This window comes from Hyperoodon ampullatus (genome assembly GCF_949752795.1).
Source record: "Hyperoodon ampullatus genome assembly, chromosome: 8".
In the NCBI taxonomy this organism is placed as follows: domain Eukaryota; kingdom Metazoa; phylum Chordata; class Mammalia; order Artiodactyla; family Ziphiidae; genus Hyperoodon; species Hyperoodon ampullatus.
In genome coordinates this window covers 88,658,408-88,683,883 of record NC_136921.1, presented here as the reverse complement: position 1 = coordinate 88,683,883, position 25,476 = coordinate 88,658,408, and the positions used below count along the sequence as shown (strand labels likewise).

Below are 25,476 nucleotides of genomic sequence, written 5' to 3'. Positions count from 1 at the left end.
GGGCTGAGCGGCGGCGGCCTCCTGGCAGCGCAGGGAAGCAGAGGCTCCGAGAGCGCCCTGGGGAGATCCGGCTGCCGCCGGGATGGAGGAAGCGTCGAGTGGAGCCGGATCCTCCGGGGACGGATTTCCTCCCCAGCTCAGCCCCCCTACAGCTTGCTGGGGCCTGCTCCGAGCGCCTGCAAGGTGGAAGAGGCCTTCGCCTCGGCCTGGCAGCGGCAGCCGGCGAACTAGGCGGCCACAGCGGGGTAACAGGCGAGCCGTAGCCGCTCTCGGGAACCTTCGCCGCCACGACCGCTCATTGTCTCTCCCCTTCCACCCGGGGGGCAAACAGGAAGCGCGCCGCCTGGCCGAGTGACGGACGGGCATCCGGGCCAATGAGCACTGCCTACGAAGAGCGTGGTGGCGAATGAGCGCGGAGAAGAGGGGCGGAACTTCCGGGCGGGCTGTCACCCTCTTCCCCCCTTTTGGGCTGGAGGCTCCACCTTTTGTGTTTCCCGCACAGTCAATCAAAATAGGAAAAAAAATCCCCGGACCGCTCCGGCCGTGTCCGCCGCCGCTTCCCGCATCCTCTCCCGCCGCCGCCGCCTTCGCTCCTCACCATGTGTAAGGCGGCGGGGAGCCCCGCCTGAGGTGCCCTAAACACACTATGACCGGTACGTAAAGCCGAGAGAGAGCAACCCTTGCTGCTGCCGCCGCCGCCGCTACCGCCGACCACAGCCAGCCGGGGGCCACCGCCGCCGGCTCCCGGCCCCCTGTGTGCGACCGAGTGTCTGTGAGAGGCAGAAAGCCGCAATGCCCTCCGCCTCCCTCCCCTCCCCGCCAGCTACCGTCCACCCCTCAAGCCCCAGCAACGCAGTGTCCCCGCCGGGCCTGGGGCTGGCGGCCCGGGCCGCCGGGAGCGCATCCCCCTGTGTGCGGGCGCGGGCAGCGGGCGAGCGTGTGAGTGACTGACGGTGCGAGAGGAGCGAGCGCGAGTGAGAGCGAGCGGCGCGAAGGGAAAGGGGAGGAGAGGAGAGGAGAGGGGGCAGGGGCAGCGCGGGGAGGAGGAGGAGGAGGGAAAGAGGAGGAGGAGGGTTACAGGCAGCGGCGGGCGGGGGCAGCAGCAGGAGGGGAGGAGGGAGCAGCCGCCGCCGCCGCCGGGGGGCGGGTGGGGGAGGGGAAGGGGACTCGGTCCGGGCTTTCGGAGTAATTTCGCCTCGGCCCGCGGGCCCCCTCCCTCTCCTCCACCCGCCTTCCTCCCCACCCCCACCCCCCCGCGCTGTGCCTGCAGCTCCCGAAAAGCCCGTGAAACAAGAGGAAATGGCTGCCTTGGACGTGGACAGCGGCGGCGGCGGCGGCGGCCACGGCGAGTATCTGCAGCAGCAGCAGCACGGAAACGGCGCGGTGGCGGCGGCGGCGGCCCAGGTGAGGAGCGGCTTAGCCCCGGCCCGGCTCCCCCCTCGCGCCGCTTTCTCCTCCCCTCGCCTCTCCCCTCCCTCCGCGCTTCTCTCCTCCCCTCCCCCCGCCCCGGGAGCTGCCCGCCCGAGGCGCCAACGCTCCGACCCCGCCCGCGCTCCCCCGCCCGCCGTCTTTTTGTGTGTGTGTGTGTGTGTGAGTGTGTGTGTGTGAGTGAGTGAGAGAGAGAGTGTGAGTGTGTGTGAGCTTGCGCCCTCCCGGGGGTGGGTTCCGGGCGGAAGGTGGAGGCCCGGCGCGCGGCCCGCCGCCCGCCTTCCCGCGGACGGTGGAGCCCGTGTGCGTGCGAGCCGGAGGGCGCGAGCCGGAGGCGAGGAGGAGGAGGAGGAGGAGGAGGAGAGCGCGGGCTGGCGCTCGCCCGGGTGCAGCCTGCGAGGCCCGAGTCGCACTTCCTGTGCGAGCGCGGCCCGGCCCTAACCGCCACCCCCTCCCCCTGTCTCCTTCTCTGAACCCGCCCATCGGGGGTAGGACACTCAGCCGTCACCGCTTGCTCTGCTGGCCGCTACCTGCAGCAAGATAGGGCCACCATCGCCAGGCGACGACGAGGAGGAGGCGGCCGCCGCAGCCGGGGCCCCCGCCGCCGCCGGAGCGGTAAGTCTCGCGCGCGGCCCGCCCCCGCCGAGGCCCTGCGCCCGCCATCCCGGGCCCGCGGCGCGCCCGCCATCCCGCCCGAAAGGCCTCCCCGGCGCCCTCGCCTCCCCGGAGAGGGACGGTCGCGCGGCCGGGGCGCCCTTTCCTGCTCTTTCGCATGCTTGTTCGGATTAGAAGCCAGACCAGGCTTTCTCTACATTGTCACTGCGGCACCTCCATCCAAATTCACTACAAAATGAAGTCTGAGAGGGTGGGGGTAGAGGACTCCAAAATGGATGTTAGAGCGATTCGTACCAGTGCTGAGAACTCCTCCGCCGAGCGCCGCGGAAATTTCAGGCACAGCCTATCGGCCATAGGTAGTATCAGCTACGGAGGCAGTGTCTTCAGTTTCTAGTAGTTTTTGAACTCGGGGATTTTCCTGCTGGAAGTTACTAGATCTTACTGATTTAGGTGTTAAATCGTTTTTTTAAAAAAAGGAACGAAGGTTTACTCTTTGAATTACTGTTTTGTTTACAAGAATGAACACTTGAATACTTTTTGAGTGCTTTTTTGATGGCCATTCTAAATGGTCGAATTTTCGTTTTTGCAGATGACTTACATTTACAGTAATTTTTCATAAGTGGAGTTTAAGTGACCGTTGAAATCGGCGAAGTTACTTAGTACTTTGGCTCTTGAAATTGAATAGGTATACTAGTGTTAGAAACAAAAGTACGTGTATGGAATTATATCAATATTTACGTGAATGCTAATGCATATCATACTTAGTTGAATTTGGTTGGCAAAGCTATATTTTCATTTTATCGTGATTGCCAGTCTGATAAGATGTGGGATTCTCTTTATAGGGTTTTTAGTTTGTCGGGGGCAGGGGGAGGAGCTGGCCACTGTTACAGGAGGGCTTCATACCAATTAGCTAGAAACTGTTTCTAAGACTATTGTGAATTTTATATTCGTTTGAATCTTTGTTGTTGCGTTAGTTTAACATGTAGATGTGTTCACTTATTAAAATAATTGAAACTTCTCCCATCATTTTTGTGTGTGTGTGTGTGTGTGTGTTTTAATGTGGATTATGGGAATCGGTTTGTGTCGTGATATTTTGAATTGTCACTGTGGACAAAAAAGTTTGATATATGGTATAGTCTGCAGGAAATTCTTAGTATTCCAAGGCATTAAAAGTGAAGCTAATGTTAAGCTATATTAAATATTGTATTTGTAATTTTAGTGTTTGAAATTATACTGTAGAGGGATGTGAGTAGATTTAATGACTTAAAAGTATGACTTTAGGTTTTGTCCTTTTGTAAGCAGATTAAAATGTAAAGGCTTAAAATCATGTATGTGGGAGGCATTGTTACTTTTTAAACAAATTTATGGACTGGTAAACCTCTTTTGAGAACTATATCCCGTTAGGCCCATAGTGCCACACACACAAAAAATGTTTATCTTAAAAACCATTGCATGAGTAAAATTGCAAAGCAGATTGCTTCTACTTATCTTTTTTAATCTTTCAAATAGAACAGAAAACTTTTTGTAACTGCAACTTACCAAGTTTTTAGATATCAGTTCAGTGATTGGGGGAGGAGAGAAGCGAAGGAGGAAGTTACAGGTAAAGAATATGTATATGTACGTGAGTCTCACCCAAAGAATAGAATACTGTCTCCAACCTTACCCTACTGTGGCCATATACTTGTAGGGAAGTTGTTTCCATGCCTCTTCAGCTCCTCTGAACTGCCAAATCTCTACTGACATCACATTCCCCACCAGATGAACATGAACCAGAACCAGTCTGAGCATTTTTTTCTTTGTATGTTTGGTACCTGTGCATAACATTTTTCACTGAGTAAAAATTAGTAAGACTGCTTCAGTATGTTTGCCTTAGCGAATGGGAAAATTATTTTTCCAGTTCAAAGATGAATTTTAGACATGGACATCTCAGAAAATGAAAGAATTTAAGTGATTTCATAGTAGTTTTCCCCACTTAAAAATGTGCTTGGATAATGTTACTTTATTCAAATTGCTGGGAATTATGAGAGGTTTAGGGAGAGATTTTTTGGAGTTGTGCTTTTTAAAAATTTTATTTTGGGTTTATTTCATATTTACACAAAAGTTGCAAAGATAGAACTGAGAGCTTCCTCTAATGTTAATATAACCATGGTACATTTGTCAAAACTAGGAGATCAACAATGATACAGTGTTATTAGCTAAACTATAGACTTTATTCTGATATCACCATTTTTTCACTAATGCCCATTTTCTGTTCCAGGATCCAGTTCAGGATACCACATTGCATATAGTATTGTTGTGTTTAAAACGAAAGGGAAATATACACATAAAATGCAACTTTATACTAGTTTAGTTTGGCTTTTTTTTTTTTTTTTTTTGCGGTACATGGGCCTCTCACCGTTGTGACCTCTCCCGTTGCGGAGCACAGGCTCCGGATGCGCAGGCTTGGTGGCCATGGCTCACGGGCCCAGCTGCTCCACGGCATGTGGGATCTTCCCGGACCGGGGCATGAACCCGTGTCCCCTGCGTCGGCAGGCGGACTCTCAACCACTGCGCCACCAGGGAAGCCCTGGCATTTTTTTTTAAATTTATTTTTGGCTGCGTTGGGTCTTTGTTGCTGTGCGCAGGCTTTCTCTAGTTGCAGCGAGCGGGGGCCAGTCTTCGTTGTGGTGCGAGGCCTTCTCATTGCGGTGGCTTCTCTTGTTGCGGAGCATGGGCTCTAGGCGCGCGGGCTTCAGTAGTTGTGGTGCGTGGGCTCAGTAGTTGTGGCTCGCGGGCTCCAGAGTGCAGGCTTAGTAGTTGTGGCGCACAGGCTTAGGAGCTCCGTGGCATGTGGGATCTTCCCGGACCAGGGCTCGAACCCGTGTCCCCTGCATTGGCAGGCGGATTCCCAACCACTGCACCACCAGGGAAGCCCTAGTTTGGCATTTTAAGATTAAAAGGGCATTGAAAAGCCAATAGCTGTACTGCAGATTTGCTTTACATATTTTCAATTTAGGATTTGTTGGAGTATGATATGTGTTCATCCTGGATCCTGGCCAAGAGTGTTTGGTTACCCTCAGTACAGAGCTGAATAGGTCTAATCACAAAGCAGTCTCACCTGTAATGTCCCACAGCGTGGACTCTCAAAATTGGTTTGATGGCAAGACTCTTTTATACTTACAGAGTTGTGTAGTTTTAGTAATAGATCAAGGTATAGAAAAAGTAGACCTTTATGAGACATTAACTTGTCCAATATACATTTGTGTGAACCTGTGAATTACTAATTTATTTCATTTGTAATTCAGGGTAATAAATTGAACAAGTAAATATTATGAAAGGCATTGCCTGAATTTCAGTTTAACTTGTAAATTCAGTGTTCATTTATTACGTAAATGTTGGTGAACTACAAAGTGAATAATAGCTTATTTCAAAAAAAGGTTATTTTGGCTGTTATTTCAGATAAAACTTACTCTGTCATTGTAAGGAATTCATTAGGTAATTGTTTTTGTATCTGCAGTCTATGTTCTTTACTGTTCCTTTGAAGATTTTAAGAAACTTTAGTGCTTGCCTAAGAGTGGTTCTTAAGTTTGTTTTCACCTTAGCTTCACACTTGTTTCCAGTTATATTCTTTCCTTGCCCATTTTGGGCTTTCATAAAGCCATTAACTGAGAGGTTAATAATCCTTTCTAAATGTGATGTAATAAGTTGGTATGAAGTTTATTTTTTTCTTTTACACAGGTGTTATGGAGAAGATATCCTTGGGTGTTGTGTGTGTGTGTGTGTCCCCATTTTATGCCTGGTTGTAGTGGAGAATGCCCTTGTAATGAATTTGCCATAGCAGTGTCCCAGGGCTACTCTTGGATGTGGTCTTTTTTACCATGTGATTATGTGTTTGTATACAGAGGGAAACTCGGATTACCTTCAATTACAACCTTTTACAGTAATGCCAGTGTCCATGTTAATTGGTGTTTTGTTTGTCAATAAGAATATTAGAATTATTGAGAGAAACACTGGTGGATTTTTCTTTTAATGTCTAGGCTTAATGAAGAGGGTTATCTTGAATCCAAACCAAATACTAATTCTTGCCTGGGTTATGTGTTTTTATGTCTCCCTCCCTTTGTAGTGTTTCCAGTAGCCTAACATCACACATTTTTAAAAAATTAATTAATTTATGGCTGTGTTGGGTGTTCGTTGCTGTGTGTGGGCTTTCTCTAGTTGCGGTGAGCAGGGGCTACTGTTCGTTGTGGTGCGTGGGCTTCTCATTGCGGTGACTTCTCTTGTTTTGGAGCAAGGGCTCTAGGCACGCGGGCTTCAGTAGTTGTGGCTTATGGGCTCTAGAGCGCAGGCTCAGTAGTTGTGGCGCACGAGCTTAGTTGCTCCATGTCATGTGGGATCTTCCTGGACCAGGGCTTGAACCTGTGTCCCCTGCATTGGCAGGCGGATTCTTAACCACTGCGCCACCGGGGAAGCCCCATCGCACATTCTTACAACCTTATTTTGGTCTCAGATTCTAATTTACCTATTTTTTTGGTATGCTGCTGATGAAATTTCTTACAAATGAATGGTTTTAGTAGGCTTTGTAGTTTTGAAATATTGGGGAGTTATTCATTGTGGAATTGGTTTAAAATTGGTGTAGAGTTTTTCATTGAAGACTGTAATATCTCAAGGTCGGTTTTATTCATTTTTCCTATCATTTCCTTTGCAATAATTTTAAAGTAAAATACTTTTATTCATTCAATATGTATTTATTGATCATTGTGCTAGGTGCAGTTGGATGTTTTTCAAATCTGTCTTCATAATCTTAGTTATCATAAGGATACTTTAGGATTTTATAGTGCTTTACAGTTTATGAAGCTTAACACTTTCTTTAGGATCTTATGACCCTGCAAGGTAATATTTTTCCCGTAAGGTCCTGCTCTAAATCACACATAATTCCACAGTTCTAGCTAGGCTAGAACCCAGTTATGAATCTTTTCCTTTCTAGTGCAACGTACTCCCTTCTTCTAAGCATTTATAGTCTTAGCTTATATTATGAAAGTCTAGTATTCTTGTTTCAGTGTTCACAAATAGTTTTTATATATGCTTTTAACCTTAGGTTTACTCAAAAAAGTTCAAGTACATCATTTTGTCCTAGGTTTGGGGATTTCCCTTCAATTAATGGCCTGCATTGTTGGGAAAAGTGGTACTGTAGTTTATTTAGCTTCTGGAGAAGGGGGTTCTTGGGTAGTATTTATTCAGACTTGTCATTTGAGTAGTTGTATTTATTTTCAAGGAATTTCTTGAACTAGAAAGCTGTTCACTTATGGTTGGATATCTGCTCTTATTAAGATTTTGTTAAAAAAAATACTCAGATGCCATAAATTTGACTTTGTATTTTAAGGATGAAGAAGAGACAAAATGCCAGTACAGTTGTCTCTCTATATCTGTGGGTTCTGCATCCTTGGAGGTCTGCCTGTAGTATACACTTTATGTAAGGGAATTGAGCGTGGGGGATTTTGGTATCGGCAGGGTCCTGGAACCAATCCCCTGGGGATACCTACGAATGACTGCATTGTAAAATTAATTTGTATGTAAGATACTATATTCTTTGATATAAGTTGAAAAATTGTATATTTAATGCTGGTGAGAAAAAGTTCAAGGTTGATTCTCCAAAGGTGGACAATAACCTTAAGAAGATAAGAATTGGATTTGAAGCACTATACTTTAGTGTAGATTTCAGTATAAAGGATAGATTTAAATATCTTTAGTTTATTTAAAATGCCAAGAGACTGAAGTGAAACATGAATTGTTACTCTAATATAGGGAAAGATGACTTAAGCTTGTAATTTTTATACCAGGTAGAATTTGAAGAATGTAGGCTGCTTTTAAAGTCTGGTGCTTCATTTTAACAATTTAAGTTTGATAAGTTTAAATGTTTGTGTTTAAAAGATAGATCACTATTTTAGTTCAGGCCTGGACATTTGTACTGGGTCCTACGGTTTCTCTGCCTTTATTGTCTTCAGCCTTTCAGTCTCCTTCACTAAGTCTTAGTTTATCTTTATAAAGCACAGATCTGATTGTGCCACTCACTTGCCTCAAAACCTTTTATAGCTTTCATTCACTATCTGTAGGATAAAGTCCAAACTCCTTAGTAGAACCTGTGAAACCATTTACTACAGGCCCTGATAAAAATGTCTAGTCCTGTTCCCCATTACTCTTTTCTATGAATATGAATGTTTTCTGGACCCTCTCTTGAACTCCAAACTACACATTATTTTTTTAGAGTCTCTTAAAAGTCTGTGACTTTATTTCTATACCTTGTTAATGCCTGTATTTCTGCTTCCTAACCACCCACAGTGAAATCTTAAATTTTATCCACAATTACTTAAAAATCTCTTATGTGAAATCTTTTTTTCATTTTTCTATGTTCCCCCAAAGTGTTCTGATTATATGTCTAGTGTACACCACTATTCACGTAGTAGTAGCTTGTATGTGTATGTCTGCTTGGATAGATTGTGAACCACTTGAAGATGAGCTTGTATATCTCATGGGCTTATAGCATGGGTTATCTTTGCAATATAACAAAATTGGAAGTGATGTTTATTGTAGTTTATATAGTACTTCTGTATTTGAGCTGTGTTGTGTTACTAAGAGAACTTTTATTTTCAGGTGGTAGGGTTTATATCAGTTTTTAGAGTTTTTTGAGGATTGGATTAAATGTACCACAAATACATATCACATAACATTTTTTGTTTTCTTTATCCAGACAGGTGATTTGGCTTCTGCACAGTTAGGAGGAGCACCAAACCGATGGGAGGTTTTGTCAGCCACACCTACAACTATAAAAGATGAAGCTGGTAATCTAGTACAGATTCCAAGTGCTGCTACTTCCAGTGGGCAGTATGTCCTTCCCCTTCAGAATTTGCAGAATCAGCAAATATTTTCAGTTGCACCAGGATCAGATTCATCAAATGGTACAGTGTCCAATGTTCAGTATCAAGTAATACCACAGATTCAGTCATCAGATGGTCAGCAGGTTCAGATTGGTTTCACAGGCTCTTCAGATAATGGGGGTATAAGTCAAGAAAGTGGTCAAATTCAGATCATTCCTGGCTCTAATCAAACCTTGCTTGCCTCTGGAACACCTCCTGCTAATATCCAGAATCTCATACCACAGACTGGTCAAGTCCAGGTTCAGGGAGTTGCAATTGGTGGTTCATCCTTTCCTGGCCAAACCCAAGTAGTTGCTAATGTGCCTCTTGGTCTTCCAGGAAATATTACCTTTGTACCAATCAATAGTGTCGATCTAGATTCTTTGGGACTCTCGGGCAGTTCTCAGACAATGACCGCAGGCATTAATGCTGATGGACATTTGATAAACACAGGACAAGCTATGGATAGTTCAGACAATTCAGAAAGGACTGGTGAGCGGGTTTCTCCTGATATTAATGAAACTAATACTGATACAGATTTATTTGTGCCAACATCCTCTTCATCACAGTTGCCTGTTACTATAGATAGTACAGGTATATTACAACAAAATACAAATAGCTTGACTACTACTAGTGGGCAAGTCCATTCTTCAGATCTTCAGGGAAATTATATCCAGTCGCCTGTTTCTGAAGAGACACAGGCTCAGAATATTCAGGTTTCTACAGCACAGCCTGTTGTACAACATCTACAACTTCAAGAGTCTCAGCAGCCAACCAGTCAAGCCCAAATTGTGCAAGGTATTACACCACAGACAATCCATGGTGTGCAAGCCAGTGGTCAGAATATATCACAACAGGCTTTGCAAAATCTTCAGTTGCAGCTGAATCCTGGAACCTTTTTAATTCAGGCACAGACAGTGACCCCTTCTGGACAGATAACTTGGCAAACATTTCAAGTACAAGGGGTTCAGAACTTGCAGAATTTGCAAATACAGAATACTGCTGCCCAACAAATAACTTTGACGCCTGTTCAGACACTCACGCTTGGTCAAGTTGCAGCAGGTGGAGCCTTGACTTCAACTCCAGTTAGTCTAAGCACTGGTCAGTTGCCAAATCTACAGACAGTTACAGTAAACTCTATAGATTCTACTGGTATACAACTACACCCCGGAGAGAATGCTGACAGTCCTGCAGGTGAGTTTTCGAAGTCATGTCATGCTATAGATAAGTTCAGTGAGGTGTTTATCAATATCTGGCTGTCTTTTAAGGTGATGATACATTTCCCTGTGTCTGTGTGAAAAGTCAACACCAAAATGTGTTCCAAATTGTTCTTCATTGAAAGATTGTAGTTTTTGAAGTCAAGGATTCATTTCTCTGTTATGCCAATTACATTTGTTGTTTTTCGTCACTTAGTTTTGTACATTTTTTCACATCTGATTGGTACTCTCAAGCATCACAAAATTTTTATTTGTCATGTAGGATGTCTTGGCTGTCCTTGGTGTGATGTAAATTAAATGTTTTACGCATTTTATTTGGTTGGGCAATCAGGTTGGTATAGTGAAAACATGGTACTGGGAGTAGGTACTGTTTATGCTGTCTCACTCATTAGCTAGCCTGTGTGGTTTTGGCTAAGTTACTTTTTCTCTTGCAAACTCAGTTTTCTCAGCACGTAAAATGCGGCTGTTGGCCTAGGTAACTATATCTAGGCTACCTTCTAGACCTAAAATTCTTCAGTTCTGTGATAGTTTATTCTTACAAGTGTGAAGTAGGCCTTAAACCTAGCTGTGTTAGATATGTTATTATTGATAGTATGGGTAGAAATTTCGGAAGTCTACTCTTTGTTGTGTAAGAATTAAGTAATACATAATTATTTAATAATAAAAATATATAAATCTCTTTTAAAAGATAGTATCATCATTACCTTAGTGATGTTATTTATTTAGATGGTGTTTTATTGAATGCTTTGTTGTACACTAAATTCTTACTTTTACTCTTTTATTTCATTATTTGGGTTTTTATGAAGATTGTGCTGTTATAACTTTCCACTGAGTCAGTGATTCTAAACTCTTAAATTGGGACACTTGGGTTTAATTTTTTGAAGTAATGGTATTATCTTTTTTCTTTTGAGAAATTTGTGATATATACTTAGAAAATAGGAATTGTCTGTACTTAGAAAGCCTTTAATTGCATTTGAGCCTTCTGAAGCTGTGGTTTAGAGCAGCATTCTCAAAGTGTGGTCCATGGATCTCTGAGGATCCCTGAGACCCTGTCAGAGGTCCTTGATATCAAACTACTTTTCATAATAATAGTATAATTTATCTGCCTTTTTTCTCATATAGACATTTTCACTGATGGTGGCTAAAACTGCTGTCTTAGCACAAATCAAAGCTGTGATGCTAAACTGTACTAGTAGTTGTATTCTTTATGACCACCCACTTGCAGTTAAAGAAAAATGCTAGCTAGCTTCACTGAGCAATGGCCTTGATGAACAAGTCAAAAGAGGTATTTTTACTAAACCTTGACCCTTGAATGCTGCATGTTCTTTTTAAAGTAATAGCTTTATTGAAATATAATTCACATACTATAAAACTCGCCCTTTAAAGTATACAATTTAGTGGTTTTTAATATAGGCACAGACTGGTGCACCCGTCACTACTCTCTAATTTTAGAGCATTTTCAGCACCTCCCCCAAACCCCATACCCATCAGCAGTCACTCCACATTCCCTTTCCTGTCCCCTGAGCCCCCAGCAACCACTAATCTACTTTCTGTCTCTTTAGATTTGCCTATTATATCTTATCAGTGGAATCAAACAGTATGTGGCTCTCTGTGTCTGACTTTTCATTTACCATAATATTTTTAGGGTTCATCTGTCTTGTAGCCTTTAACCGTACTTTGTCCTTTTTTTGTGGTTGAATAATATTCCATTGTATGGATATACCACATTTTATTCATTTATCCATTGATGGACGACATTTCCATTTTTTAGCTATTAAGAATAATGCTGCTATGAACGTTTGTGTACAGTTTTTTGGTGTGGACATGTTTTTGTTTCTTTTGGGTATATACTTAGAAGTGGAATCGCTGGGTTGTATGTTTAACATTTTGAGGAACTGCCAAACTGTTTTTCCAAAGTGACTGTACCATTTTACATTCTCACCAGCAAAAGGGTTCTGGTTTTTCTACATCCCCACCAACATTTATCATTGTCCTCCTTTTTGATTTTAGATATACTAAGAATGGGTGTGAAGTGGTATCTCGTGTTTCTGATTTGTAGTTCCTGCTGCATGTCTTTGTAATATTCTTTGTGACAAAATGGGAAGTATACTTTAATAAAGCACTTCTGCTACATACCAAAATAAGATGATTATCTTTGAAAAAATATATATTGTTTTCAATTGAGCAATTGTATGAGTTGCAAGCTGAACTAGGTGCTATTTTTGGAAACACGTTTTACTTGAAAGACTGACAAACTATGGTTATTGTGAGACTCATGTACTTAAGTGACAGATATTTTCTAAAAAAATATAATGAATTAAGTGAGCCTGTCCCTTAAAGGAAAAAAACTTGACTGTTTGCTACCAATGATAAAATTTGGGCTTTCCAGTGAAAATTAGAATTTTGGAAAACTTGAATCTACTACTGTGAACTTGGTAACTTGTTAATAATTACACACTTTTATGATGAAATGGACAGTGATATTAATATTAAAAAATAGGATTTTTTGGGATACTGTATTATAATGAAATATGCCATCATTTGGAAGATCTTTATGATAACTCAGTGAACCACTAGTTTTCAGATGACCAACTCATGTTACAAAATCCTGCATGGGTAAAAGATCCATCCGTTCAGAGTTCAAGATAGACCAACAATAAGCACGTGGAAAGTTTACCAATATAGTTTCAGATTCTACATTACAACTGACCTTTAAGAAATTTAGCACTTGTCAGATTTGGTATAGTATCCAAGAAGAATAACCACAATTGGCTGAAAGACTTATCGGGGCTTCCCTGGTGGCGCAGTGGTTGAGAGTCCGCCTGCCGATGCAGGGGACGCTGGTTCGTGCCCCGGTCCAGGAAGATCCCACATGCCGTGGAGCGGCTGGGCCCGTGAGCCATGGCCGCTGGGCCTGCGCGTCCGGAGCCTGTGCTCCGCAATGGGAGAGGCCACAACAGTGAGAGGCCCGTGTACCGCAAAAAAAAAAAAAGAAAAAAAAAAAAAAAGACTATCAGATTACTTCTTTTTCCAGCCACATATCTTTGTGAAACTAGATATTCTTCATATGCTTCAGCCCAAACCATGTATTGCAACACACTGCAAAAGCAAATATGAAACTCCAGTTGTCTTCTTTTAACCTAGATGTAAAGAGATTTGAAAAAATGTGAAACATGATCTCTCTCCTCATTAAACTTTTATGTATGTGTTTGGAAAATAGTTGTTTTTCATAAAATCTTAATTTGTGTTAACATTTAATGGATTTATTGTTTTCAAATGAATTAAAACATTAAAAATTTCTCTTCTAATTCCTAATACAGTAAATATCAAAATAAATACCCTACATTAACAAAAGCTTTTTGGGGACCTCAGTAATATTTAAGAGTTTAGGAGTCCTGAGACCAAAAAGTTTGAGAATACTGGTAGAATGACAGACTTCTGAAGACATAGATAGTTTTTAGAAACCAGTTTTTTTTTTTTAATTTATTTATTTATTTTTGGCTGTGTTGGGTCTTCGTTTCTGTGCGAGGGCTTTCTCTAATTGTGGCAAGCAGGGGCCACTCTTCATTGCAGTGCGTGGGCCTCTCACTATTGCAGCCTCTGTTGTTGCGGAGCACAGGCTCCAGACGCGCAGGCTCAGTAGTTGTGGCTCACGGGCCTAGTTGCTCCGCAGCATGTGGGATCTTCCCAGACCAGGTCTCGAACCCGTGTCCCCTGCATTAGCAGGCATATTCTCAACCACTGCGCCACCAGGGAAGCCCTAGAAACCAGTTTTTAAAGCTTTCACAAAGTTAAAGTTATGGAGATCTATACGTGTTAGAAAAACACCTTTAGAGAATTTATTTGTGATTTTGTGGATATATGTTGGTCATGAAATTAGATTGATATAAAGCACTAAGTGCTCAGTACAATAATTTATTTCCAAAATACTATCAAAATAGCAACAGTGTTTGAATTAAATACAAAATCGAATTTTTAGGATGATAATTTAGTTTGTTATATGTTGGCAAGGAAGGGTAAAATAAGCACTCCAGAAGGCCATTAAATTTGAATTTTTTTTCCGAATTTTATTTTATTTTATTTTATTTTTGCGGTATGTGGGCCTCCCACTGTCGTGGTCTCTCCCGTTGCGGAGCACAGGCTCAGGACGCGCAGGCTCAGCGGCCATGGCTCACGCGCCCAGACGCTCCACGGCATGTGGGATCTTCCCGGACCAGGGCACGAACCCGTGTCCCCTGCATCGGCAGGCGGACTCTCAACCACTGCGCCACCAGGGAAGCCCCCGAATTTTAAAGGAATGGGTAAAGAACTTGAGAAAATAAAAGTTAAAGAGAATCAGAATAAAAAATGCTGCATAGTACGTAACGGCGTATTTAGAAATAAAACCCAGGAAGTTGTAATTTGGAGATAATTTGGTAATAGGAAAACTATCCCTTGGTGTACTGTCTTTTTAATTGGCAAGAAGGAAGAAATTATTTTAGGATGTGTTTTCTTACATGAAAAATCAGTAAAAAAAACTTTTATCGGTGTTAGAGCATAGTATGCACAGATGAACTGCTTAAAATTTTGACACCATTGGTTTGCATTTTGCTTTTTGGTGAGTATGGAAACAATGTAACACATTTCCCAAATAAATGAGACCACACCGTTTTTTTAACCAGGACTCTGCAATTTCTTTGACCTTTTTTCTAAGCTCCCCTTTCACAGAAATGACCTCTATTCCAACCTGTTTTAAGAAGTGAATCTGACTCAGGGCCTCTCCTCATGAGGGGTATGTTTAGTGCCTCTTATCCCTTAGAAACCCCCATCTTCCTTGGAACGTAGAGCTCATTGGGCCCCAAGCTGCAACCCCACTCACTCCCTTTATTTCTTTTCCTTGCCCACTGAGAAATGCATGCTGTTTTTGAAATTTAATTTTTACTCTGTCTACCATTTGCTGTGTATTTGAAGCTGGGCGATCTTTCTAACATCTTTTCGAGTCAGAAAATTTCTCCCAAATTCAAGCCAAGACTTAACCCAGTTTCTCAAATTTTAGTTCTCTACCCGATTTTGGCTTATCCTCTAAGATTGGGTATATTTAAAGCTTGGTGTCATGCACATTTTAAAATATTGTCATAACTATACTGTTTGTACAGTTTTTTTATCCTGCTTAATTTTTAGTTACTTTTTTTGGTAGGGTGACCATACCTGTTAAGTATTTAGGTCACGAATTATATTCTATTTAATTATCTATTAATATAGTTAAAAAGACCCCACATGAGAAAGAGCTAAGAGTCAAATTCACTGCCTAAAACCAGGGCCTGGAGTAGAATTCCTTTTTGTAGAGGCCAGCTTAAAAAAAAAAAAAAGTTTGTTGCTGTCTGTTACTCTAAGGTACAGCTTAAATGAGGCTGTACACTTACAGAAATGAGAAGAGGACATGGGGAAATAGGAGGACATCAACAATCTTGTGATCAGATTCTGAACCAGTCTGAACCATTGAGCTATTAACTTGGTGTCTAGATTTGTGACATCTCCAGTATTAGCTCTGAAGCCAATAAAAGACCTAGGTCTACATTAGGGCCAGAGAGACTTGGTGGAAACACTTGGAAAAATGCTAGGCATGGAGGTATAATGCAGAGAGAAAAATTATACTCAGTATAAGCCTGAAAACCAAAATTGCAAAATACATGATGAAGGGAAAATCTATGAAAGATAGCCAGTAAAATCAACAATCAAGAGATGAATTCATGTCCAATTAAAGAAAGATAATTTAAAAATCTGTGAAAGACTTTAAAATCAGTATGTTTATACCTGTCAGTGAGATAAAAGGAAGCTGTAGCATCTTTAGAAAAGAAGTTGTGAAACAAAAAAGGTAGATGTGTAAAAGAAACAACCAGAAATCCTAGAAAGGAGAAGCATATTTCATTGATTCAAAGACACGCATTGTTTAACATTTTAACATTTCTTCTGAGATCTGAGTATATCTACCATACCGACCATGGCATGTCAGTGTTTAATTTACAGTGCTTTTTCTTTTTTACTGGTAGTGGTATGTCTTGATAGCATTGTCTAGATGAAATAGAAAAATTTGGCGAGACAAACAGGAGAACCTTTAGGCTGGACATAGAAAAAAATGAGTGAATAGTAATATACTCAGAAATTCACCCAGAATATAATTCAGGGATAATGAACAAGTAGAGACTTGAAAGATTGAGAGTCACCAACATAAGATTTTCAGAAAAAGAGAATAGAGTGAATGGCAAGAGAAGCAGTATTGGATGAGATAATGGCTGAGAATTTTCTGGTGTTGGAGATATATAGTTTACAGATGAAAATTTTGCTTCAAGTATTAAGAAAGATAAACAAAAATAAGTCCACCCCTGTCTTAAACTAAAATTTTGTAGAAAGATAATCTTAAATTTTAACAGAAAAGTCAGATTGCTAACAAAGAAATTACAGACCTGCAAACTTCTCATCAGCCACACACACATACCAGAAGATCATGTAGTAGTATCTTTATAGCACTGAGAGAAAATAACCAGCAGGCAAGAATTCTGTATGCAATTAAAAATCCTACTTAAGAGTTAGAATATAATGAAGATATTTAAAATAATCAAGGACTGAAAGTTTATTATTCAAAGACCCTTATGAAACTAACTACTGAAGTGTTAAGTAGAAAAATGGATCCAGAGGAAATGAGGACATAGTAGTGATTACAGTGGGTAAAAAAATTAATAATTTAGCTGACTGTAAAACACTAGTAACTAAGTTACAGAAAATTTCAGAGATACACCAAAGCAGATAAATGTATGATGAACCTTAAAGTAACCACCTCGCAGCTTCAACAGTTATCAACATTCTGCCGTTCTTCTTTCCTCTATTCCCACTGTTTAAAATTTTACTCTTGCTGGAGTATTTTAAAGTAAATTCCAGAGAGTGTATAACTTTACCCAGTAATACTAATGGAGTGATTTGCACGGTGTGGTCTAGGAGTCCCAGACCCTTTTCATAGGAGTCTGTGAGGTCCAAGTTATTTTCATAATAATACCAAGATGCTATTTGCTTATTTTCATTTTTGCCTCACAAGTGGTGTACAGTGGAGTTTTTCAGAGGCTATATGATATGTGATAACAGCAGATTGAACACAGAAGCAGATATAAAGATCTAGCTGTTTTTTGAGTTTTTTTTTAATTGAAGTATTGTTGATTTACAATGTTATGTTAGTTTCAGGTGTACAGCAAAGCAGTAAAGGTATATATATGTATGTATCTATTCTTTTTCAGATTTTTTTCCATTATAGGTTATTATAAGATATTGAATATAGTTCCCTGTGCTATACAGTAGGTCCTTGTTATCTGTTTTATACAGAGTAGTGTGTATCTGTTAATTCCAAACTCCTAATTTATTCCTTCCCTCTCCTTTCCCATTTTGTAGCCATAAGTTTGTTTTCTATGTCTGTGATTATATTTGTTTTGTAAATAAGTTCATTTGTATCAGTGATAGCATATATTTGTCTGACTTATTTTACTTAGTATGATTTAGCTATTTTCTAAGAAGCCAGATATTAAAGATATTTGCAAAAATGTCAAACTATTAAATTTTTAAAAATATATATTTTTCATAAGAAGATGTTACTTATGTTAGCATTTATGAGTTTGTTACTTTGAAATTAATAAATCAACCTTTAAAATGTTCCCAGTTTTGATTCCTAATATGGAAAATATTGATATATAAGCAGAGGACAATTGAAATCTTCAAATTTTTTAAAAATGGATTTTTTCCCGTCTTTTTAACAACATAATTTACATACAGTAAAATTCCTTCTAAAATTTTAGTGCAGGGGCCTCCCTGGTGGCGCAGTGGTTGAGAGTCCGCCTGCCGATGCAGGGGATGCGGGTTCGTGCCCCGGTCTGGGAGGATCCCATATGCCGCGGAGCGGCTGGGCCCGTGAGCCATGGCTGCTGAGCCTGTGCATCCGGAGCCTGTGCTCCGCAACGGGAGAGGCCACAACAGTGAGAGGCCCGCGTACCACAAAAAAAAAAAAAAAAAAAAAAAAAAAAATAAAATAAAATAAAATTTTAGTGCACAATTCTGCACTTTCAGTAACTGAACACAGTTGTATAATCACCACCATAATTAAGATATAGTAACATTTTACCACTTCTCTCCATTCCCATATGCCACTTCAGAGTCAGCCATTCTCCTTTACCCTTGTTCTCTGGCAAATAGGTGTTACTCATGAAAACTGCTGCGCTAATGAAAAAGGATTTTAAGAAACATAACCATAGTACCATTATTTAAAATACCCTAAATTTATAGTTATCCTTTAATATTATTTAATAGCCTTGCAATGTTTAGTTTTCCACAAATGATTAAAAAATACCTTTTTAGAATTGATCAAGTTAGGATTCAGACAAGCACTGTGTCTTTTTTTTTTTTTTTTTTTTTTTTTTGCGGTACGCGGGCCTCTCACTGTTGTGGCCTCTCCCGTTGCGGAGCACAGGCTCCGGACGCACAGGCTCAGCGGCCATGGCTCACGGGCCCAGCCGCTCCGCGGCATATGGGATCCTCCCGGACCGGGGCACGAACCCGTATCCCCTGCATCGGCAGGCGGACTCTCAACCACTGCGCCACCAGGGAGGCCCAGCACTGTGTCTTTTATTGGTTCATGTGCCTCCAACTCTCAGCTTTTGAAATAATGGTTTTAGCAGCTTTTCATTGTTGTCACTTGGATTCATTATTTCATTAAGATTTGCAAAATGGTGATTTTTCTAATTTTCTCAGTCCTTTTGTGTTAAGCTGTGATTTTTTTCTGAAAAGATCCTTACCTTGTTAGCTATTCGGTTACCCCCAAAGCACAGTTTGTACAATAAAGGCAGGATAAGCTATTAAATGCATTCCTTTTATTTATCTGTTTTCAGAATGAGTTGGTGTCTTAGCTGCCATCAGAGGTTCTCTCTCTCTCTTTTTTTTTTCCTTTGGTGTATCATTGTGAACTCATTTTTTATCAGTTGTATTTTAATACATGGTATTCATTCTCCTTGGAAATTAATATTTATATTGTTAAGAAATGGAATACTAAGCCTAAAAAAGAAATAGCGGTGTGGGACTCATGGGGATTGGTTCCTGGGTAGAGGTTCTTGTAATTTTTAGGAGGATCAGCTTTATAGAAAATAGTTTTAGCCATTTTACATCAATTTATAATTTGGATATAAGTAATTAAGAGAACAAAAGTACAATTTTATATATATATATATATTTTAATTAAGACCTTTTTTTAGAGCAGTTTTAGGTTCACAGCAACATTGAAGAGAAGGTACAGAGATTTTCCATCTACCGTCTGCCCCTACACATGCATAGTGTCCCCCATGATGACGTCTTTCACCATAGTGATACATTTGTTAAAACTGATGAACCTACGTTAATACATCATAATGACACAAAGTCCATAGTTTACATAATGGTTCACTCTTGGTGTTATACATTCTTTGAGTTTGGACAAATGTATAATAACATATCCATCATTATGGTATTGTAAGAGTATTTTTACTGCCCTGGAGATGCTCTGTGTTCTGTCTATTCCAAAAATGCAATTTTTAACTTCTAAACTGGGGCAGGAGGTAGAAAATTACCAATCCAACAGAAAATAGGAAAGGAGAAGAAGTATAGCAAAGATATCAGATGTAGAAATTCAGGACAGTCCTGAAAAGAAAAAAAAATTAGTAATCCTACAACCAGTAAAGTTGTTAAATTGCCTGTATAATCTTCTGGTCTTTTTTTGGTGCATATTGCATACTGTGTCTTTACACTTCGGGGTCACTTTAAAATTGGGGTCATAGGGCTTCCCTGGTGGCGCAGTGGTTGAGAGTCCGCCTGCCGATGCAGGGGACACGGGTTCGTGCCCCGGTCCGGGAAGATCCCACATGCCGCTGAGCGGCTGGGCCCATGAGCCATGGACGCTGAGCCTGCGCGTCCGGAGCCTGTGCTCTGCAACGGGAGAGGCCTCAACAGTGAGAGGCCCGCGTACCGCAAAAAAAAAAAAAAAAAAAAAAATTGGGGTCATATACACAACTTTATAACTTTTTTTTTCCAAATACTATATTGTGTGCATTTCCCAGATCATTAGTTTTCCACAACATGATTATTTAGTTTCATTAATAAGTATTTTGGTGCGGATATTTCATGATTTAACTAATCCTCTCTTGTTAGGTGTTCAGGTTATTTTTCATTTTTTTCCCATTACATAGAAATCTTTGCTCACACTTCTGATTATTTCCTTATGCAGAAGAATTTAAGGCTTTAATATATACTGCAGAAATGCTCTTTCACCCCCACTGTATGCGAGGATGGGTTTTTTTGTACTGGGATATCATTTTATTAAATGGCAGAGTTTTGGGGTGGTAAAAATAGACTCTAATACATTCATTTATTGTTGGGGAACTTGAACATTTTTGCATGTTTATTGTCTATTTGTGTTTGGTCATTACCTTTTCATGTTTTTTGCTTGTTTTTCCCTCACTACTGATTTGTTAGACATTTTTAAAAGACATCTTTATGTTAAGGACATTAGTCTTTTGTTACACACCACAGATACTTTCTCCATTTGTTTGCCATTAAGTTTGTTTAGTGGTGAGCTTTAGTACATGTAAGTTCTTACTAGACTTTTTTTTCGAGTAAAATAATTTAGAAACTTTGAACCATAGTTTTTGAACTCAGTTTGTATTGATTTACAAGTCATCTGATGCAATTCAACAATTTGTGCAAGAAGTTGAGGATTTCAAATTATAATACCTATGCCTAGAAAATACCTAGAATACACTATGTGCCTTTTAAAATAAATCATTTTAATGTATGTTTTTGGTCACACTTGTTATTTTCTTAGTATCCTATGGAAAATTAGTGTTCACAGATCCATGAGTAATCACTTGACAATGATACTCCTAGACGTCTCAAATATCTTAGGTATAATATTCAGTAGTAGTATCATTATTATATGGTATATATAGTAACATTGGAATGTATAATAACAGAATTATGTATCTCTGTTATTTAAACCATGGAATCTTAGAGAGGTCAACTAGTTTAACTCATCAGATGCATCTTCAACAAATGGCTGCTTGGTGTCTGTTTTTTTTTTTTTTTTTTTTTTGCGGCACGCGGGCCTCTCACTGTTGTGGCCTCTCCCGTTGCGGAGCACAGGCTCCGGACGCGCAGGCCCAGCGGCCATGGCTCACGGGCCCAGCCGCTCCGCGGCATATGGGATCCTCCCGGACCGGGGCACGAACCCGTATCCCCTGCATCGGCAGGCGGACTCTCAACCACTGCGCCACCAGGGAGGCCCCTTGGTGTCTGTTTTTAAATACATTTCTCTTTGTTTTCTGAAATAGTATATTTAATTTATGATTAAACAAATTTACCTCATAATTTAATAGTAATAATGCAAATTAGAATTCTTGATGGACACAACAGAATGGAACGCACATAATTAATGTGTGGTTTTCATTAGTATGCCTTCTTTGATACATTGTTATGTAGTTCCATATTATTTTTAATTAAGAGAATAACTTTATTAAAGCTAGTCTTTAAACTACTTTGTCATTTTAGTGGTTCTTGGGGACAGATTTTGTACCCAACTTTATTTTATATGAGGGTACTTGACATGTGACACTTCATAAGTCTCATAAATTCTCCTCTGATGAACGGTACCATCATCTTGCTGGCAACTAAGATTAGGGAAGTCAGTCATCATTCATTCAGTCCACAAATATTTGAGTCTATACTACAGTTTTCCAGGTAATGTTTTTTAGGTTCTTTGCAACAGTAAAAGAGAAAAAGTCCCCACTCTCATAAATTTTGTGTTTTAGTGGATGAAGACAAATAAGCAAACATGGTAATTTTACATGACTAGTGTTTGAAGAAAATAAAGTTAGGGGTTATGGAATAGTAGGGAATATGGAAAACCATGGAGCTTGGTTGTTATTTTAGGTAGGGTGGTTAGGAAATAACCTCCTTATAATGAGGTGAAAAAGAAGTTCAGATCTGAACATTGAGGAGCCTGTCTTATTGACATCTGGAGGAAAAGTAATGAGCAAAGGTGGCTGGGATTTAGTGAATGGGTGGAGTCAGAATATGAGATTGGAAGTAGGCAGGGATAATAAAAGCCATGGTAAGGAACTTGGGTTTTTTTTTTTTTTAATACGAAAACATTGGAGGTTTTTATGTTTTAAGAAGATCAGTCTGGCAGATCCCTGTGGCAGGTGGTGATGGGGGTTGGGGGTTGGAATGACAAGAGTAAGGATAAGGCTAGTAGTGCAGTAATACAGGCAAAAGGAGATAGTGAGTCTGGCTAGGCCTAGTAGTAAGGAAAGCCTGGAGAAGGGAGGGGTGAAGGGAGAAGTAAGACTTCTGTTGTGGCCTTGTTAAATTTGAAATGTCTATTAGATAGCCAAGTGGATGGTTCAAGTAAACAGTTGTATATCAGAATCTGGAGCTCAGGTCGAGCAAGAGATAAAATTTTGGGAGGCTTTAATGTAGATACAAGTGACCAGATGAAAAAATTTGGGTCATAGCTTTTTTGGCTGTATGGTAGAATCTCACAGGGAACTTTTTTGTTTCTTTTGATTTAATTTTTGAATTTTATTCAATTTTTTATATAGCAGGTTCTTATTAGTTATCTGTTTTATACGTATTAGTATATATATGTCAATCCCAGCCTCCCAATTCATATGACCACCACCACCACCACCACCAACCCCCACCACTTTCCCCCCTTGGTGTCTATACATTTGTTCTCTACATCAGTATCTGTTTTGCCTTGCAAACCAGTTCATCTGTACCATTTTTCTAGGTTCCACATGTATGTATTAATATATGATGTTCATTTTTCTGATTTATTTCACTCTGTATGACAGTCTATAGATCCATCCACGTCTCTACAAATGACCCAATTTCATCCTTTTTTATGGCTGAGTAATATTCCATTGTATATATGTACCACATTTTCTTCTTCTTTTTTTTTTTTTCTTTTTCTGCGGTACGCGGGCCTCTCACTGTTGTGGCCTCTCGCGTTGCGGAGCACAGGCTCAGCAGCCATGGCTCACAGGCCCAGCCACTCCGCGCATGTGGGATCTTCCCGGACCAGGGCACGAACCTGTGTCCCCTGCCTCGGCAGGCAGACTCTCAACCACTGCGCCACCACGGAAGCCCCCACATCTTCTTTATCCATTCGTCTGTCAATGGGCATTTAGGTTGCTTCCATGACCTGGCTGTTGTAAATAGTGCTGCAATGAACATTGGGGGTGCATGTGTCTTTTTGAATTATGGTTTTCTCTGGGTATATGCCCAGTAGTGGGATTGCTGGATCATATGGTAATTCTATTTTTAATTTTTTAAGGAACCTCCATACTGTTCTCCATAGTGGCTGTATCAGTTTACATTCCCACCAACAGTGCAAGAGGGTTCCCTTTTCTCCACACCCTCTCCAGCATTTGTTGTTTGTAGATTTTCTGATGATGCCCATTCTAACTGGTGTGAGGTGATACCTCATTGTAGTTTTGATTTGCATTTCTCTAATAATTAGTGATGTTGAGTAGCTTTTCATGTGCTTCTGGGCCATCTGTATGTCTTCTTTGGAGAAATGTCTATTTAGGTGTTCTGCTCATTTTTGGATTGGGTTTTTTTTTTTTTTAATATTGAGCTGCATGAGCTGTTTATGTATTTTGGAGATTAATCCTTTGTCCATTGATTCGTTTGCAAATATTTTCTTCCATTTTTTTTTTTTTTTTTTTTTTTTTTTTTTTTTTTTTTTGCGTTATGTGGGCCTCTCACTGTTGTGGCCTCTCCCGTTGCGGAGCACAGGCTCCGGACGCACAGGCCCAGCGGCCATGGCTCACGGGCCCAGCCGCTCCGCGGCACGTGGGATCCTCCCAGACCGGGGCACGAACCCGCGCCCCCTGCATCGGCAGGCGGACTCTCAACCACTGCGCCACCAGGGAAGCCCCTTTTCTTCCATTTTGAGGGTTGTCTTTTCGTCTTGTTTACGGTTTCCTTTGTTGTGTAAAGGCTTTGAAGTTTCATTAGGTCCCCTTTGTTTATTTTTGTTTTTATTTCCATTACTCTAGGAGGTGGATCAAAAAATATCTTGCTGTGATTTATGTCAAAGAGTGTTCTTCCTATGTTTTCCTCTAAGAGTTTTATAGTGTCCAGTCTTACATTTAGGTCTTTAATCCATTTTGAGTTTATTTTTGTGTCTGGTGTTAGGGAGTGTTCTAATTTCATTCTTTTACATGTAGCTGTCCAGTTTTCCCAGCACTGTTTATTGAGGAGACTGTCTTTTCTCCATTGTATATCCTTGCCTCCTTTGTCATAGATTAGTTGACCATAGGTGCGTGGGTTTATTTCTGGGCTTTCTATCTTGTTCCATTGATCTGTGTTTCTGTTTTTGTGCCAGTACCATATTGTCTTGATTACTATAGCTTTGTAGTACGGTCTGAAGTCAGGGAGTGATTCCTCCAGCTCCGTTTTTTCCCCTCAAGACTGCTTTGGCTATTTGGGGTCTTTTGTGTCTCCATACAAATTTTAAGATTTTCTGTTCTACTTCTGTAAAAAATGCCATTGGTAATTTGATAGGGATTGCATTGAATCTGTAGATGGCTTTGGGTAGTATAGTCATTTTCACAATATTGATTCTTCCAATCCAAGAACATGGTATATCTCTCCATCTGTTGGTGTCATCTTTAATTTCTTTCATCGGTGACTTATAGTTTTCTGCATACAGGTCTTTTGTCTCCTTAGGTAGGTTTATTCCTAGGTATTTTATTCTTTTCTTTGCAATGGTAAATGGGAGTGTTTCCTTAATTTCTCTTTCAGATTTTTCATCATTCGTGTATAAATGCAAGAGATTTCTGTGCATTAATTTTGTATCGTGCAACTTTACCAAATTCATTGATTAGCTCTAGTAGTTTTCTGGTGGTATCTTTAGGATTCTCTATGTATAGTATCATGTCGTCTGCAAACAGTGACAGTTTTACTTCTTCTTTTCCAGTTTGTATTCCTTTTCTTTTTCTTCTCCGATTTCCGTGGCTAGGACTTCCAAAACTGTGTTGAATAATAGTGGTGAGAGTGGACATCCTTGTCTTGTTCCTGATCTTAGAGGAAATGCTTTCAGTTTTTCACCATTGAGAATGATGTTTGCTGTGGGTTTGTCATATATGGCCTCTATTATGTTGAGGTAGGTTGCCTTTATGCCGACTTTCTGTAGAGTTTTTATCATAAATGGGTGTTGAATTTTGTCAAAAGCTTTTTCTGCATCTATTGAGATGATCATATGGTTTTTCTTCTTCAAT

At 40.6% G+C, this 25,476-nt stretch overlaps 1 protein-coding gene across 1 annotated transcript in view; it reads left to right on the top strand.

Annotated features, from left to right (window-relative positions):
* Positions 1-406: 406 nt before the first annotated feature.
* The window catches only part of SP3 (Sp3 transcription factor), a gene marked incomplete at both ends in the record, with an annotated part of 60,265 nt that continues 35,195 nt past the window's right edge, over positions 407-25,476 (top strand). The window contains 6 exons of the mRNA XM_079710704.1: positions 407-603; positions 664-779; positions 824-939; positions 1,282-1,404; positions 1,921-2,043; positions 8,768-10,127. Of these exons, the coding sequence (XP_079566830.1) occupies positions 407-603; positions 664-779; positions 824-939; positions 1,282-1,404; positions 1,921-2,043; positions 8,768-10,127 (2,035 nt within the window). The remainder of the gene's footprint in view (positions 604-663; positions 780-823; positions 940-1,281; positions 1,405-1,920; positions 2,044-8,767; positions 10,128-25,476) is intronic.